This window comes from Melozone crissalis, unplaced genomic scaffold, assembly GCF_028551555.1.
Source record: "Melozone crissalis strain CALT ecotype California unplaced genomic scaffold, PUWL_Pcris_2 ptg000063l_1, whole genome shotgun sequence".
Taxonomy (NCBI): Eukaryota; Metazoa; Chordata; class Aves; order Passeriformes; family Passerellidae; genus Melozone; species Melozone crissalis.
Genome location: NW_026535841.1, coordinates 6,614,973 through 6,633,048, shown reverse-complemented (window position 1 = coordinate 6,633,048; position 18,076 = coordinate 6,614,973). Strand labels below are relative to the sequence as shown.

At 46.6% G+C, this 18,076-nt stretch overlaps 1 protein-coding gene across 1 annotated transcript in view; it reads left to right on the top strand.

Moving 5' to 3' along the window:
• MED13L (mediator complex subunit 13L) overlaps positions 1–18,076 on the top strand; it is a 164,889-nt gene that overhangs the window by 138,116 nt on the left and 8,697 nt on the right. Inside the window, exons 15-25 of the mRNA XM_054288630.1 lie at positions 699–919; positions 3,994–4,199; positions 6,456–7,402; positions 8,051–8,230; positions 9,868–10,091; positions 10,659–10,851; positions 11,262–11,709; positions 12,985–13,204; positions 15,537–15,725; positions 17,118–17,341; positions 17,788–17,930. Of these exons, the coding sequence (XP_054144605.1) occupies positions 699–919; positions 3,994–4,199; positions 6,456–7,402; positions 8,051–8,230; positions 9,868–10,091; positions 10,659–10,851; positions 11,262–11,709; positions 12,985–13,204; positions 15,537–15,725; positions 17,118–17,341; positions 17,788–17,930 (3,195 nt within the window). The remainder of the gene's footprint in view (positions 1–698; positions 920–3,993; positions 4,200–6,455; positions 7,403–8,050; positions 8,231–9,867; positions 10,092–10,658; positions 10,852–11,261; positions 11,710–12,984; positions 13,205–15,536; positions 15,726–17,117; positions 17,342–17,787; positions 17,931–18,076) is intronic.

The window sequence follows — 18,076 nt, the reverse complement described above, 5'->3', positions numbered from 1 at the left end:
AGAGTGTCTCTGTTGGGGTTGGTTCTGCTTAAAGAAGAAAAATAGACAGTGGATTATTCCATTGTGTTCATTTCCTGAGAAGTCATTTAGGGATCTTCCTGGCTAAATGTCTTATGATGGAAAATTATAATTTTGTGGCTTCTCTGGCACTGGAACTTTGAGATGCCTGGAAGTCTGCTCCTGGGCAGAGCTGCCTGTGTTTGTGGCAGGATTTGTGTTGCCATGGACCAGACAAGGCTACAGTGACTGAGTGGAGAAATCCAGCTCAGGACACATGAATTCCAAAGGCCTCCTGGTTTAGGGCTAGGTCAGCTCTGGCAAAGGGAGGAAACTCCTCTGTGGCTTCTTAGAAACAGTCCCTGGGGTGAGCTTGGTGTTAATGCCAATTCAGCTCTCCAGTTATGAAGGATTTATCAGTTGCTGGTAAGCTCTGCATTTGTTTGTCCATCTACCTGGTTGCTGTTTCTGCCGAACAATAACTTTGCAGAGTATCCCCAGGAATTTGGGGAATTTATCCCTAGGAGTTAACTTTTGGCCTACACTTAGACTGATGTCAGAACCCCAGTAAGACTGGAGAAGCTTTGCTAGTTTTTAATTAATTAAATAAGAGCTAGCATTGAATTGGTCTCTTCTGTTTTATTGAATTTCCTTGAGAATTTGTATTTGAATGATTAACTGTGTTATTTCATCCTCTTCAGCTGTGGCAGATCTCCAAAGGATGTTCCCAACACCACCCTCTTTAGAACAGCACCCTGCCTTCTCCCCAGTGATGAATTACAAAGATGGAATAAGTTCAGAGACTGTGACTGCCTTGGGAATGATGGAGAGTCCTATGGTCAACATGGTTCCAACACAGCTGGCTGAGTTTAAAATGGAGGTGGAGGATGGATTAGGTAGCCCTAAACCTGAAGAAATTAAGGTAACATGTCAGAAACGTGGGATTTTTACAAAGTCCTCTATGCACACTTTGAGTTTTATAAACAAGTCCCATGTAGTGTGTGTAGCAACTAACAAATGTGAGCTGGACCTGTGTAAAGAACCTGTTAGCCTGGAGCTGGAAAAATATTCTTTTCTAGTAGAAGAGCTTTTTAATTGTTTCTCTGATTTTTAACTGTAGACATTTTGTAATATTATGTTTGTAGTGGTTCTGGGTGTTCTCAGGAAACAAACAGTATTGTCTGTGAAATGAGCCCTGTGCCTAACAGAAAGAATGTCCATGTGTGGAAAACCCCACACTTGTGGCTAAGTAGCTGTTAAATGATGTATTTCTTTAAATAATTTCTCTGTGGCACCTTTGCTGTGCCCCCCTCCCTGCTGCCAGGTTGGCACACAGTGGGATAAAGTGGTGCATGTAGAAAGGCTGACTTTATCTCTCTGAAATGTTCCTTTTTTGGTTAGGGTTGAAACTCTCTGAGAAAGCCCAGGGTTGAACTTGCTCTGTTTCTTCTTCAGCTGATGTTACTTCACAAGTTTTAAGGCCAGATGGGACCATTCTTATCTCACTTTCTGTATAACACAGGTCAGGTAATGTCACCTAGTTCCTCCTCTCTCGAGTCCTGTAGTGTCTCAGTAAAGAGCTGTTTGTAGCTGGGGACTCTGGGTTCCTGTGACATCCCAGTGTGGCCATTTCTCCATAGCATCCCATGGAGGGACCCAGCATCAGCACTGATATGCATTGGTTGTGTCATTGTTCCATCACAGGGTAAGAGCAGGGCACAAATCATTCTGCCTGTGTGTCCTGCATTACTGAACTTCTGGGGCTGCCTTTTGTCACCTTTGTCAGAAGGTACTGTTGCCATATTTCCATGCATACAGCCTGAGGGATTTTTTTTAAGTAAAAAAATGCACTTTTTGTGTGGAAATGCACAGCATGCTGTTCTGCAGCAAGCTGCTCTCTACACAAATAATAAGGGAGTAAAAAGGGAGATGCCCACTCTAACTCTGGCTTCTTAGTAGTCCCCAGCCTTTGATTGTATAGCCTAATTCTTCTCCTTCAGACCCACTCTGTCCCTCCTGTGCCACAGCCTTCCTTCTATTTCAGCAGCTGTGTCTCTCCCCAGCACCACCTCCTTCCCTCTCCTTTGTGCCCAGTTGGAATTGAGGGCTGATTTTTAGGGGTCTGCATTGCTGAGCCAGGGACACACTTGCAGCTGCATGGACAAGAAGTGGCTGTGTGTTGGTGTGAGGATACTGATGGATGCCTCTGTTCACTGTCAATGATGTGCTCAGCTGTCAGCCAGGACATTTTCCTGCCAGCAGGAATAGCATCCCTCAGGCAGACTGCAGGGGAGGCTGTGGCAAGTCCCACAGGGTGACTTCTTCCACAGGAGCTTTCAGTTTTGTCCCTGGGAGAGAAGGGAGTCCCTGTCCCTGCCAGGGAGCAGGACAGTGTGTGGGACAGCACTCCAGGGTTGTGCTGCCATGTTTTGGTGCCAGTCCAGGGTGTCCAGTCAGACCCCAGAATTCCCAGCTCCTTCCCATGCCAAGGGCTGAGCTGTGGGGAGCTTGTCCCAGCACTTGTGTGGAGAAAGGGACTTTGCAGATGTGGGGGGCAATTCCCAGTGTCCCTCCTGATGGCAGAACCCAGCTGGACATCAGGACATGGTGCAAGTCTGCTTTGGTACTGCCAGATCTCTCCTTCCTTCCTCCCTCCCTCCCTGAGCTCTCACTTGGAGGCGCACTGGGAAGAGGCACCTCCTCAGTGTGTGCTCCAGGACAGTCTCCATTGCCCATCTTGAGCTGGTGCATCCACAAGTTGTTATGCCACTACAAGGGTTTGAAATAAGTTTTTTTGATAAGGTTTGTAAGACTTTGCCTTGCCACAGACTTTGCTGGTTTTTCTCTTCTGCTTGTGCAGTAAATTGTTTATTCAAGAATAGGAAAACTTGGGCCTGGGAAAAAGAGAAGTCTGTCTTGGAATTTATTGAGCTGAAGGTTTTGGAGTGGGAGCAGATTTCAGGGCGTCACTGATACCAAAGATATTTTAATCTCCCTCACAGCCATTACAGGAGTATTAAAATACTTCAGTTCTGCCTGAGAACATTTCCAACAGCACAATTGACTTGCTTCTGTGTGTGTCACACCTGCTCATACACACCAGTGGGGAAAACAAGCACTAAACCCATTGCTGATCATCCTGAGAACATGGAAGCAGATTCCTTGTGCTGAGCATTCAGCAGCTGGAGATAGAAATCCACACATTCCTCATCCCTCAATGCTTGACAAGGTGCAAGGGAAAAAATGCAAAGGCTCTAATGAGATGTTAAATACTGAGACTGCTGTTACTGTTTTCATGCTGATTTTTACTTTGCAGTAGTGCCTCAAGAGGACTAATTCTGTTCTCCTGAAAGAGCTGGAATAGCTCTAGAAACTCTGGCTGAAGTTCTTGTCATCACTCTCTGCAAGCAAATGTGACAGTCACTGCAAGCCCAGCTGGGCTGAACTTCATTGATAGTTAATACTGTGTTTGCTGGATTGTTTAGATATTTGGATTTAACACTCCATGGAATGATTGGCAAAGTGTGCACTGTTATTGCCAAAGTGATGTGAGCCCCCACAGTGGGGGTTATTAGAGGCTGCCTCAAGGCACCTCAGGGTTCCTCACACTGAGACAGCCTCTCTTCACTGTCAGTACAGAAGTCTTGCAAAGATCAACCTTTTAAGTGCCTAAATGAGGTGCTAAAAGTTAGGTAGTGTGAAATTTTCATAGTGCACTACTCATGTTTCAGGCACAGCTTGTCTGAAATGAGCCTGATGCAATTGTGAAACCTCCTGCCATAAAGCTGTGCAGCATCTCAGGATAACAGGGAGCCTCAGCTGAGTTTCCTTGAAGGAACTACTCTTGAATACCTTGTAGAAGGAAGAGATATAGTTCATTTTGGGGGAAAGAGGTAATTGTAGAGGGTTCAAACAGTACAATAGATTTTAATTTTAAAAAATATCTAAAGAGCAGCCTGACCACGTTGTTGTAACCAAGGTCACTTGGTGTTACAGGATTTTTCGTATGTGCACAAAGTTCCATCATTTCAACCTTTCGTGGGCTCTTCCCTGTTTGCTCCACTGAAGATCCTGCCCAGCCAGTGCCTCCTACCTCTGAAGATTCCAGATGCCTGCATCTTCAGGCCTTCTTGGGCTGTCCCTCCAAAAATTGAACAACTTCCATTGCCACCTGCAGCCACTTTCATCAGAGATGGCTACAAGTAAGTACAGCCTTGGAGGAAATGGGGCTGTCAAGCCCATGCCTAAAGCTGGGTAAATAAAATGGTTGTTTGTATTGACAGTGCTTTAGCCTGCAAATGTATTTTAAACCTTTTAGGTTTGTCATTGACTGAGATCAAAACAGTTCTGAGAGCAGGAACGTTTAACCCTGGCTTTGGCAGTCAGGGGTGTTACAGTGTGTGTCCACTCTCGGTGCTTTTAAAAGAACAGGAACATGCAGTGCCTGAGTTAATGGTAATTTCTGATACAGGGAAATAATTGTAATTCAGCTGAAACCACAAGTGTTGGGGAACAAAATGAATGCACGGAACCCATCACATCTCTGCTGTCCCATTTCCATGTTCAGCCTCCAGCCAGGCTCCCTTGTGTCACTTTGAGCTCCAGCTGGTGATCTCTGGTCCTGGTGATTCCATTTGCCATTCTGAAGGCTCTGGAAATGTTGAGTGGGCCTGTGAGAGCTCCCCAGTCTGTTCCCATGGGAGCTCCTCTGAGCTCCTGTGGTGTCCCTGGGTGGGGCTGTGGGGAGCTGCTGATCAGACAGATGTTGGTCCATTCCTGTCCTGTCCCACCCTTCCTGATACCAAAAGAGGAGAGTGCTGTGACCTACAGGGAACCACTGACATTCATTTTCAAAGCTTGGATTCCTCACTCAGTTCTCAGAAATTAGCAATGTTTATGGAGGAAATTCATTGCTGGAGGTTTTGAAAGCTAGCAAGAATTGCACCATTAAATTAATAAAACCTCTTAAAAAGCATAGTAATAGTACAAAGGTCTCCTGCTGCACTACTTCACTTCTAGAGGAAGCAGTGTGTATCTTTAAATCAGTCTGTAAATCCTTTAAATCAGTCCTTTTGCAGCCCCAAAGGGTCCTTCAGTGTTCTCAAAAGAATTGCAAAGAAGAAATTGTAAACCCTTGATATAGTGCCTAGGGAGCAATTTAATTCTCAGGTTTTTTCATAATAGTAACTGATGCACCGGGCCTGAGCTGGTTATTAATTTCAGGTATTTGTTGGGGGAAAAAACCCTTTCATTTTCAATCTAATCCAATTAGAGTGAGGATTATTACTGCAGGCTTCCGACAGAGTGGTGATTGCCAATCAGGGTTTCTAGGTCACCTTTTCTTATTAGTCTGAGGCACACACTCTGCTGCAGCTCCACAACTCCTTCAGACCCTGCTTCATTATTTTCCCCCTCTCCTGCTCTGAGTTGGACACACATCCGTTCAAGGTAATAAAATGGTTGTAAGGAAAGAGGTCTTCAGTGTTTTCCTTTTCAAGTCATTAATGATAGGTGGGCATTCAAATGCTAGTTCTTTCCAATGACACACAAAATACACTGTGAGGACAAATATGGAAAAATCCTGTTTCCCCTTCCTTATCCAGAGACTCACTGAGATCTTACACTCTTTCCTTGTTCTAATATGTAATTAACACATTACAAGAAAAGTAAGCAGGTCAGAAGTGATGTGGAAAGAGAAAAGTAAGATCTTTTTCTTTGATTTGTCCCTTTTTACCTGTTTATTGAAATGAATCCTTGCAGATAGAAGACAGATCTCATGGGAATGTACAAATGGTTCTGTGGTCACTTGAATTTGGCAGGAAATGACAAAAACAGAGTAATAAAACTCAGTCATGAATGGGGATAACCCAAAAATACGATTCTTAGCTTTACTGGACTAAGAGTTTGTAATGGAACATATCCCATTGTGCCATAGACTGTGTAATCCAAAATGAGGATTTGAATTTATAGAATCAGACATACAGAATGTGTCCACAAGGTGACACCATGTATCAAAGCCTCATGTATGACTTTTGACAGCCATTTCAAGTGATCATTTCTAAAATAGACTTCTGTCTCTCTGAAATACTTTCATTCCTACTAATCTGTATCTCTTTACAGATACTGTTTAAAATAAAAGCTACTATTCTTTCTTTTTTCTCTAAAAAAGTTGCAGACATTCTAAATCTTAACTTGATCATTTATCTAGAAAATGTTCTCAAGACCATTTGAGTTTTAAGCCATAAGGATGATCTTTAAGAGAGTGAAGTAATACATTTTATCACAATGATAAGAAACAGTGGTGAGAATTCTGAGTTCTGCTGAGAGCCATGGCTCAAGGTTATGACCAGAGTATTCTATACTGCAGTTTCAGTGAATCCCTTCAGGTTCCACTATCTCCATGTATTTAAAAATGAGCTTTGACAGAACGGGTCTCTGTTCCCATCCCTCCCCTGCAGCAACGTGCCCAGCGTGGGCAGCCTGGCGGACCAGGACTACCTGCAGATGAGCACGCCCCAGATGAGCACGCCGGTGACGCTCAACAGCGCGGCCCCCGCCAGCAACAGCGGCGCGGGGGTGCTGCCGTCGCCGGCCACGCCGCGCTTCTCGGTGCCCACGCCGCGCACGCCGCGCACGCCCAGGACTCCCCGGGGCGGGGGCACCGCCAGCGGCCAGGGCTCCGTCAAGTACGACAGCACGGACCAGGGCTCCCCCGCCTCCACCCCCTCCACCACGCGGCCGCTCAACTCGGTGGAGCCGGGCACGGTGCAGCCCATCCCGGAGGCGCACAGCCTCTACGTGACCCTCATCCTCTCCGACTCCGTGCTCAACATCTTCAAGGACAGGAACTTCGACAGCTGCTGCATCTGCGCCTGCAACATGAACATCAAGGGCGCCGATGTGGGGCTGTACATCCCCGACTCGTCCAACGAGGATCAGTACCGCTGCACCTGCGGCTTCAGCGCCATCATGAACCGCAAGCTCGGCTACAACTCCGGGCTCTTCATCGAGGACGAGCTGGATATTTTCGGCAAGACCTCGGACATCGGCCAGGCTGCAGAAAGGCGACTGATGATCTGCCAGAGCAACCTGATCTCGCAGATGGGAGAGGGAGCCAGGAGGAGCCAGGAGCCTCCCATGAGCCTCCTGCTGCTGCTGCAGAACCAGCACACGCAGCCCTTCACCTCGCTGAGCTGCCTGGATTACATGGCCTCCAACAACCGCCAGACGCTGCCCTGTGTCAACCTGAGCTATGACCGGCTGCAGGCTGACAGCAACGACTCCTGGGTGGAATGTTTCAATGCCCTGGAGCAGGGCAGGCAGTACGTGGACAACCCCACGGGGGGCAAGGTGGATGAAGCCCTTGTCCGAAGTGCCACTGTCCATTCCTGGCCTCACAGCAACGGTACATGCACAGCTGAGCCTTTTGTCTCTGAATGTGTTGTGACCTCTGTAAATTTGTTTAGTTGTGACCCACATCATCTTTATGTGGGAAATGACAGGACTAAAAATATACTAAAGTAGATATCTGAAAGCTTGTAAATTACATCTAAAGTATCAATAATCTAGTTGTCCTCAGGCTTTGTGGCCTAAATTGGGAATGAGTCTGTGGAAGTTCACAAATCTGAAGCAGATTCAGGTATTTGGGGGGAGGGAAAATTAGGGGTCCTTCTTGATTTTGGAGAAGGGTATAAACAGCAGAAAAGAATTGCTCTGTTTGAATAAGGGGGGGAAAGGGGGGGAAAGTACCAAGGGGGGGGGGATAATAATTAAATATTACTTGTTTGTATACTGAAGATATATAGCTCTGACATCTTGTGACCTGAGCTGGACACCAGTGATACTGAAATGTGTGTGTAAAGGCCTGTGGTGACAGCAGTGTTTTTGAAAATGCCATGAAATGGCACATTGAGTACTATCCACCTAATTAGAAGTGTCCAAATTCCATGGGCAGTGTGCAGAGCAATTCAAGGAACAATCTACAAAAGCTGTTGCTGTGTCTGAGGGATTGCTGTCCCTGCCTGAAGTGATTGCTGCTCCTTGTCCCTTGCAGTGCTGGACATCAGCATGCTCTCCTCCCAGGACGTGGTGCGCATGCTGCTCTCCCTGCAGCCCTTTCTCCAGGATGCCATCCAGAAGAAGAGGACAGGAAGGACCTGGGAGAACATCCAGCACGTGCAGGGACCACTCACCTGGCAGCAATTCCATAAGATGGCAGGACGGGGGACCTATGGTACCTACACTGGGCTCTGTGCCAAGCTAGAGTGCAGCTTCTTAGAAATGGGCACTTTGTTCTGGAAATGACAGGAAGGGGCTGTTCATACAGCTTGGGGTCATGGGGTGGGGGGCTCTTCACAGAGGTTTCAAGTGCCTCAAAAGGCCTTTGTGACACCCTGGTGAAGATTTTACCCCTCCAGGTGATGCACATTTACAGGGAGCAGAAACTGTGGGTGAGGCTCAGCTCCCCACCTGAAGGGAGTCTGGCTCAGACCAAAGCAGGGTTAGACCAGGGTTAGGTCAGACCAAAGCAACCTGGTGTAAACAAAATGGGAGCAGAGGGAGCTGCTGAAATCAGCCTCATCATAATGGGAACAGAGCCTGTGTGAGCTCTGCAAATCCTGAAAAACTGGGAATGCTTTCTCCATGCAGGTTCCTGTAGCCTTAATGAGAAGCTTTCAGTATCTTCTGGCTGTTAGTGGCACTTCTGTAAAATGCAAAATAAAAAACCAGACTTTGTGTGTGTAGGTTTACAGAATAACGACTGACATTTCAATCTGTATTTCTTGCTTGCAGTTTATTTCAGGCTTAACCAGTGCAGTCTGGTTTAATGTTTTTCCTACCAGCTCCACCACACTTTGCTCCCTGTTGGTATTTGATATATTGCTCCTTTCCTTGGGGCTGGGACAACTGGGGGTAACTCCAGTTCCTGTCTAAAGCTGTTGTGCCCCACCAGCAGCACTTCTAATAGTTTTACCAGCATTTGTAATTTGAAGAGTTAGGATTTGCCAATTGTTACCAGAGAATAGCACCAAAATTCCCATAGAGTGCAGAGCAGAACCTTTGATGAAAAGTCAGTGAATTTTCCTGGATGCTGACTTTTTAATAAAGTTGAATTATATTCTGTAGGAACTACTAGGTATATTTTAGTTTGACATTTTCAGCAATATTTCTTCTACTGAGGCAGTATCTGGGAGACACCCTGTTACACAGGGTAATAATCCTCTCTGTGGGGACAGCAGTGCTTGGAGCACATCCTATGGAGAAGGGCAGGAGGCAATTTTTAGAATTATAGCTTTGTGTAGTATTATATACCTGGGAATGAATTTCTCTAAGCCTCAGTAATTTTGCACACCCAGGTGGAGGTGGATGAAGAGCTGTAAGGTCACATTTTGTGTGTTCCTGTTATTACTTGTGACTGAACAGGAACTCCATGACTATGGTTATAGATATGACAAAGGAAAACCAGGAGATGAAGCCTCGGGAAGGGCAGTACATGAACTTGGAGTACACTGGGAGATGTTTTATTGCAGCTTTCTAGGAAAGTTTAAGTGGTGCTTGGATCAGCTCCCTCTACTTTGGCCAACAGCTTTGATTATATGACATTCCTTAAGTATGATATAAATCTTCCCTCTCCTTTATTAAATATCTTTTCCAAGAAGAAAGGCTGGGAGCATGTGGTTTGTCAGGCATGGCACACCCTTGATAACCATTTCCACTCCATGATAAACATGCAGGACACTCAGAACAGCAAGGGATGAGTGATTTCCAGTATTCCTGTAAAAGAACCCACTTCCTGGGCCATCAGAGACCCACTGCAGTTAAACCAGATATTTTAACATTTTTTCTTTGTTTGTTTTTTCTCCTCTGAAGGCTCTGAGGAATCTCCTGAGCCTCTCCCGATCCCGACGCTGCTGGTGGGCTATGACAAGGACTTCCTGACAATCTCTCCCTTCTCCCTGCCCTTCTGGGAGAGGCTCCTGCTGGACCCCTACGGGGGCCACAGGGATGTCGCCTACATCGTGGTGTGTCCGGAAAATGAGGCCTTGCTCGACGGAGCCAAAACTTTCTTCAGGGACTTGAGTGCTGTATACGAGGTTGGAAAGAGGGACCACACTGAATTATTGCTTCTTAAGTGTCATTGCTGTTCCAGTGCATGTCCACTGGGAGAAATCTATGGGCTTTAAAGTAACAACTATTAGAATAAGTGTTTGGTTTTTTTAATTTTGAGGGCTTTCTGCACTTTCAGAGTCCACAAATGCTGTCTGAGTGACACTGGGATTCTCTGGGCATTTGGGAGTGTTTGTTGCTGTCTGCTCTTCCTAGCAGCATTAATAGAGCTGCAGCTTCCCAGTGATGGCCCAACCAAGCCTAAAGAGCAAGGAGCACATTAAAGAAGCTGTTGGTTTCTCACAGTTGCTAGGCTGGGGATAAAAGCATTTTATTTCTTTAGCATGTACTCCCCAATATGTCAGATTCCTTAGTTTTGCTGTGAGTGCAGTTCAAGCCAGTAGATAAATGTAACCTTTTCTTTTTTATCTATTTATTAAGAAGCCCCTAGCTGTGTGTTGAGAATGAGGGGCTTAAGCCCCAAACCAGTCTCTGTAACATCCTGGGGTGGCTGGCATTTCCTTACAGGCATTTGTGCTTCCCTCCCCTGGCAGATGTGCAGACTTGGGCAGCACAAGCCCATCTGCAAAGTACTGCGGGACGGGATCATGCGGGTGGGCAAGAGCGTGGCGCAGAAGCTGACGGACGAGCTGGTGAGCGAGTGGTTCAGCCAGCCCTGGGGCTCCGAGGACTGTGACAATCATTCCAGGCTCAAGCTCTACGCGCAGGTCTGCCGCCATCACCTCGGTGAGTGACACCCCATGGCTCTGGGCACTGCCAGGGGCATCTGCAAACCCAGGGAGAGTTTGGTAAAGGTGCAGATTATGGTCTGTTTAAAAATTTTAAAGATGTTACAAGGCTTTGTATTTGTATTTACACAGTTTGGCCAGAGAGCAGAAGGTGTCAGTACCAGCTTAAAGTCACAAAGCTCTGCAAAGTCAGTCCTGGTTTTAAAGACAATTGATTCGTATCACTTCGAACTGACACCCTGAGAAATGGATTCCAAAGCAAACATTGGTCATGGAGATTCAGTTCTCTTAGCATTTGTGTACACTTAGAATGTTGTAAAAGTGCAGTGAACGTCATCCGATTTGCAGGCTGATGCAGGTTCCTTTGATCTGACTGTCATTAATCCCTCTCTTTCCATGCCATTCCAGCACCTTACTTGGCCACCCTGCAGCTGGACAGCAGCCTTCTGCTGCCCCCCAAGTACCAAACGCCGGCTCCGAGCCAGCCGCAGGCAGCTCCCGGGAGCTCGGGGCCCGCTCCCTCCAGCTCCTCCTCGTGTCTCTCGGCCGCCGCTGGGGCCCCTGCCACGGGCAGCTCCTTCAGCTCCACGCCCAGCGCGGGCACCACGAGCCTTCCGGCGGGCAGCGCGTCCTCCTCGGGCTCCTCGGTGCCACAGCTGTCAGCGTCCTCTGCCACGCCCGGCGCCAGCCAGATGGGCGCCTCCTCCACGCCGGGCTTCAGCGGCAATGCCGGCTCGGGGCAGAGCAGCAGCGCCGCCGGAGGCTCCGCCGAGCGCTCGCAGGGCAGCGCGGGCACCGGGGCGGACACCGAGCCCGGCCCCAACCTGCCACAGCAGCAGCAAGAGGGACAGGAGGGGTAAGCGCTCACATGGGCCAGAGTGCTGCTCACTGATCCCCTGTCATGTGCTCACACAGCCTCTAAGCCTTAGGGAAACCCTTCAAAGGAGAGGCCCCTCTGACAGGTGCAGCACAGCCGAGCAGGTGGAGCAGAGCAGGGCCTGTTCCTGTGTGAAGCAGTCACTGACAAAGGGAAGCTGGAAAAAACACCCTCCCCTTTTCCATCACAAGAATCCCAGCCTGATTGAGCTGCATGGATGTGGAGCTGCCTTAGGACCCTCCACCTGCCCTGTCCTTGCAGCACCAGGAGCACATGGGGTGTGCTCCACCTGTGGCTTGGCGCTTGCAGGTACCCCATGGAGCTGAGTGCCTCTTGCTCCATCACACATGCAACATTAACAGATGCAAAATGCAAGCCATGGATTTATTTTTTTCCTAATTTTTTTGCATTGCAGGTGTTGTTTTTGCAAGCAGGCACACTGTAAGGTCAGGAGATACAACTGTAGCCCTGTTACTTTAAAATACATTTGGGCAGCACAACTTTTTTAAAGACTTCATTATGAATAGCCATCCATCACATAAAAATTAAGAAAAGGTTTTTTAGCATTGTATGTAAGTGACTTCCTGAGGCAGCATGTTTTTCATTACTCTTATAATAATGGACATTGCTGATGGTCCTGGTGTGTATTACAGAGAGGGAAATGCCCACATCCTGCTGTAGCTGGGCTTGTCCTTCAGACATCTGTTGCCTGATCTGTGCAAAACACCCTCTGAGCAGCTGCAGGGGCTTCTGACAGAGGCTGAGCTGCTTTGATCACTTACAGATGTTGAGCCTCGCTCTCCTGGCTGAGGCATGGGAGGAGCATTTTACCAAGTAAGAAATTCTCAATTGCTCGTTCTGTTGCCGTTGGAGTCTTCCCTGGACCTGAGCCCGACCCCAGGCTCCAGGAATTGCTTTGATACTTCTAAACTCCTACTCTTCCCCTTCCACCTCTCCCAAAAGCAAACTCTGAACTGCACCAAAACACAGACACACAGCTAAGAAGTCAACTTTTCCATATTCTTCAGGTATAATGTGGTCTGATTTAATTCAGTGAGATGCTGTTAGACTGTAGGGTACCTTTAGTGCCTGATTAACCCCAGGTATTTCGGGTTGGGAGCTGCTGCGATCACAACTCATCTCAATGCCTGTCCTCACGGGTTTGAGTTTTGCTTTTGGATGTCAGAATTGCTTGTGCTTTCCTTCCCCCTGGCCCCAGCCACAAGCAGTAGTGACGTGTGGCTCTGTCCCCAGCACGTCGGAGCGGGAGCGGATCGGGATCCCCACGGAGCCGGACGCTGCCGACAGCAACGCCTACCCCCCTGCTGTGGTCATCTACATGGTGGATCCCTTCACCTACACTGCCGACGAGGAGTCTGCCTCCACCAACTTCTGGCTCCTGAGCCTCATGAGATGCTACACAGAAATGTTGGACAATTTGCCTGAGAATATGAGGAATTCTTTCATTCTCCAGGTAATTCTGCCTTCCTCTGTATCTTCACGCTGAGTCTCTGTGTCACAGCACACCCATGATATGGACACTGTGCTGAAAGAGATGAATGAGAGATAATGAATGAAATGTAGGTGGCATTTACAAATTATTTTGTTGACAGTGCAAGGCTGTAGATTAAAACAACCCCCTTGTGTTTGTGTTGATGAGGAAATTATTTAAAGCAGCTGCAGTATCCCTGCATCGACTCTGTCCCGTGGTCCCAGCAATCCTGGCTGCTCAATGCTTCCTGGAGAGGAGTTTCAATTATTTAAGTTGTAACTTGAGTTGCCATTGCCAAAACTGGCCAGTTGCTCCTTTGATTACTTTACATGTTGAGTTGTTTGCTGTTTATATTCCCTTGATTTATACTATTTAATCCAAAAGAAGTACGTGAAACCAGACATTTAATGTATAATATAACTATTGTATTGTTATTATCTGCTTCTTAAAAATAATTTACCATGTAACTTGGCATATAAAAACAGTTACTTACTATGGAATTGCTGAAGAATTTAATTTGTGCAGCCAGAGGCAGCTCTTGGCCTCTTGCCCAGGCTGGCTGCGTTTTGCCAGGCCTCCTGTCACAGAGGCTGAGCCTCAATAAATGTGGGGGGATTGGGAGCCCAGAGGCCACAGGCAGGAACAGTGTGGGAAGGATTTCTGTGCACCTTATCCACATTTGCTCACCTTGGTTTAAAGGTATTTCAAATTAGTTTAAAAAAAATAAAATTGGAAGTTCTTGTGGTGTCTCAAGCTGGCCATGGAAAACTGTTGTTTTTGGTAGTTTTGACCTCATTTGTCCCCTGAAAGGATGGAGGAAACTGTCACCAAAATATTTTAGGCTTAGGAATGAGATGAAAATCAGATCCACAACTTCCTCTTGTTAGGCTGCAGGTAACTGATTGATCCAGACCTGGAGACACTAAAACCAAAGCAGCCACTGACACCACAGTGTCTGGCACACAAGAACTGTGTAACCTCTGCACTGCCATTGGAGCTGAGGCTGTGGCACACTGACCCTTTTTCTCAGTGCTGTTTGTTTCCACATTCACTGTTTGTTCCCCAAAAGACATTTTGCCAGTTGAAGTCAAAACAGCAATTTTCTCTAAGTCAAGGGAAACATTATCCAGTTCCAGCACTGTATCCTCACAGCTGTACCACAGCACACACAACATGCAGTTACTTCAAAATAAATCAAACCCAAATGTTTGCAGCTTTATTACCACTCCTGTACAGAGGGGGAAAGCCCAGCTCCTGAAATCCTTGGTTGAAGCTGGCTTTTAAAAACACACAGGCACATTTAGTAAGCAAAATGTGCTGCCATGGTTCTGACGGTTCAAGCAAGAACCATAAAGTAGTTAAAGTTTTGTGACACTTAAGTTTTATTACTACTGAAAATATTTGCTGAAAAGAATCTGTTTGGGTCTCATAGTGCTGGCAACAAAGTAAATGCTTTATATTGACAGCTTCTGCTCCAAAAATCTCACTGTAAAAGGAAAGACTTTAACAACCACAAGTAGGACTTGTACAATAAAAACAGTAGATAAAAACAGTGAGGTTACAGGGATTTAATTCTAATTTTAAAATAGGTTTGATCTGAAAACTGGGATTTTGTCATGCTTTGTTTCCTTCTGAAGGAGTGTTGTGCCATTTCTCCTTCCTGCTCTTGTTGTGTCGTTGGGTCTTTACCCTCAAACTCATCTCCCAGGCAAATCTCCCTGTAGCTCTGGTTCTTGCTGGTTGAAACCTTGTGGGCTGCTTCCCTTGACTTTCTGAAACAAATGAAATGGAGCAGCAGCTGAGGCTGCTGAGCTTCCACTGGGAACTAAATTGAAAAGGGGAAATAACCACACAAATCATTGTTATAGAATCTTAATTGTGCTCTCTACACCCCTGTGTAAGGATGACACCACATACCCAATTCCCACAAGGACAGCAAACAATTCCTGACCATGAGCCAGGGAGCCAAACCTGCCTGAACACAATGTTCAGGGACGGTGTGGCTCTGACCACCTGCAAGTGAAGATGTTGCCCAGAAAAACACTTGTAAAAAATTCAGGGTGTTTGAATACAAGTGTTTGGGTTTTATGGATTAAAATTCACTCTCATTGTGATGGAAGCAGTTTTGTCCCAGAGAATGCAGCCCCTGTCTGCTGCAGCCACTCCTGCCAAGGGACCTGTCATGCAAATCGTGGAGCATCCCGAAGTGTGCTGGGTGTTTGGTGACTGATGACTGTGTGGATCTGGTTGGATATTAATGAGCAGCTCCTGGAAGCCTCTCAGCCCTGTTTTATTGTGTGTCTGAATTCCACAGATTGTGCCTTGCCAGTACATGCTGCAGACAATGAAGGATGAACAGGTTTTTTACATTCAGCACTTGAAGTCTCTGGCATTCTCTGTGTACTGCCAGTGCAGGAGGCCCCTGCCCACACAGATCCACATCAAGTCCCTCACAGGCTTTGGGCCAGCTGCCAGCATTGAGATGACCCTCAAAAACCCTGAGGTTGGTATTGGTGGCAAGAAAATCAAAGTCTGTTAATGAACTGTAACCACTTTCCTCTAATATCAAAGAGTAGAGAAAATACTTGTTGGGGGGTTTTTTTTCAAGATATAGAAGACAATGATGATACAAAGGGAAAAGGCAAGCTAATATGGAATAGAAAATAGTAACAAAAACATTAGGCTAACTTGCTACATTTTAAGCTTCTAGTTTTGACTCATAAAGTAAAAGGTTAAAGTGTGAAAGAAGAGAAAATGAACATAGTTAGTTGGGATTCTGAGTCATTTTGTGGTTTCAGTCTATAGTGCTCCAACCAGAGTTTAAACCCAACCTTTATTTCTATTCACATCTATATGCATATATATGAAATAAGTTCCTGTGCCTAATTGCAGATGTTATATTAATTCCCTGAGGTAATGGAGAAATCCCCCTCTTCGATGGGCTTATCTTTTATCTATTTTAAACTAAATATTAAAGCCCTGATTCTGAAATCTCAGGGATTTCAAAGGAAGAATAATCCATCCTACTTTCTATGAATGTTTTGCATTCTTTGAAAGATAACTATGAATATTTTATTTAGATCTAATGGACCAGCAAAACACTTAAACATTTACCTTGGCATAAAGAGCTACTTGGGAGGGTTTAAAAACCTACTTGCAAAGCCAAACCTATTGGCATTTACTTATTGCATTTAATTAATCTCTGTTTATTGCATTTTATATATTTTCTCTCAGTCTGCACTGCAGACTCCCAAACTTTGCTGAAGAATTAAGAAAATACCCTGACTGTTTTTTAATTATGAAATGTCTGGTGAGGCCCTTCCTATGTGTTCTCCAGAGAGGAGTTCCAAGGCAAAGATGGGTTTGGGGTGCCCATGTGGGAAGCAGCTCTGCAGAAGATGACCTGGAGGTGCTGTTGGACTTGATGGATGCTCCCAAGGAGCAGCAGTTGGGCTGCCTTGGGAAGGTGCTGCAGCCCAGCCAGGGAGGTGCTTGTCCTCCTCCCTTCTGGGCTCCTCAGAACAAGAAACCTGGGTACACTGGAGCAAATGTAGCCAAGGGTCTAAAGATGATTAAGGGACAGGAGGACCTGACAGCTCAGGGGGTTTAAACTCCTGCCTGTGTCAGGGACTGGTCCAAAGACTGCTTTCATATCCTGGGTTACCTGTACATAAAAAGAAATCTTTAGATAAGGTTTGAACACATCAGCTTTAACTGGCAGCAGTGAATTGTCTATAAGCCCCCTTTTCCCAGTCTCCCTCCTGACTAGGAATGCTTTGAATTTACTCATTGTTTCACACTTGCCTGTCTCTGTACTCGCTGCCAGTGTGTGTGTGTTCCTTGTGTTCAGTAGTTTCTGATGTATCCCCTGATGGTTGTGCTGACTCTTTTGCAGAGGCCCAGCCCAATCCAGCTGTACTCACCTCCTTTCATCCTGGCCCCCATCAAAGACAAGCAGACAGAGCTGGGAGAGACGTTTGGAGAGGCCAGCCAGAAATACAACGTGCTCTTTGTGGGGTACTGCCTGTCCCACGACCAGCGCTGGCTCCTGGCGTCCTGCACCGACCTGCACGGGGAGCTGCTGGAGACCTGCATTGTCAACATCGACCTGCCCAGCAGGTACCCCCTGCCCCTGGCTTCTCCCATGGATCCATGGCTGGAGTCATCCCTCACCAGCTCCTTGCACATCCCTTCCATCCCCTTTCCTGCTCAGGAGATCGTGCTGGTGTTACAGTGAGAACATTTCAGTTGGCGCTTCCAGATTTTCAGATCTGTACAGGGAAAAGTGACTGAGTTACACTTGTTTGCCAATTTGTTTTAAAATATTTTTGCTTAGAATTCTTACCTTGAGGAACACCTGGTGTGTTGTTCAGCAGTTTGATGGCACTGCAGTAACAGTGTTGAAAGCAGACACATAGTTTTTCTTGTTAGTAGTAGTAAAAGGTAAGTTAGGGACTGCCCAGAACTCTGTAGGTGGTAAACTGTGACGTAATTAGAGAGAACAGAAATCTGAATATTGTCCTTGATTGTCCTCTCACTCTTGTGTTTAATTCCTTCCCCTGCAGGTCAAGGAGGAGCAAGCTGTCTGCCCGGAAGATCGGGCTGCAGAAGCTCTGGGAGTGGTGCATTGGCATTGTCCAGATGACATCCCTGCCCTGGAGAGTCGTCATCGGCCGCCTGGGCCGCCTGGGCCACGGGGAGCTGAAAGGTGTGCAGTTGTCAGGGCTGCCACTCCCAGGGTGTGCAGTGGGACAGGGACCCAGGGTACAAGGCAGGGTGGCTCTGACCTGATCACAAACCTGTCAAAATTGAGAGTGATAATCACCTAACCACAGAATTGTTTAGGTTGGAAAA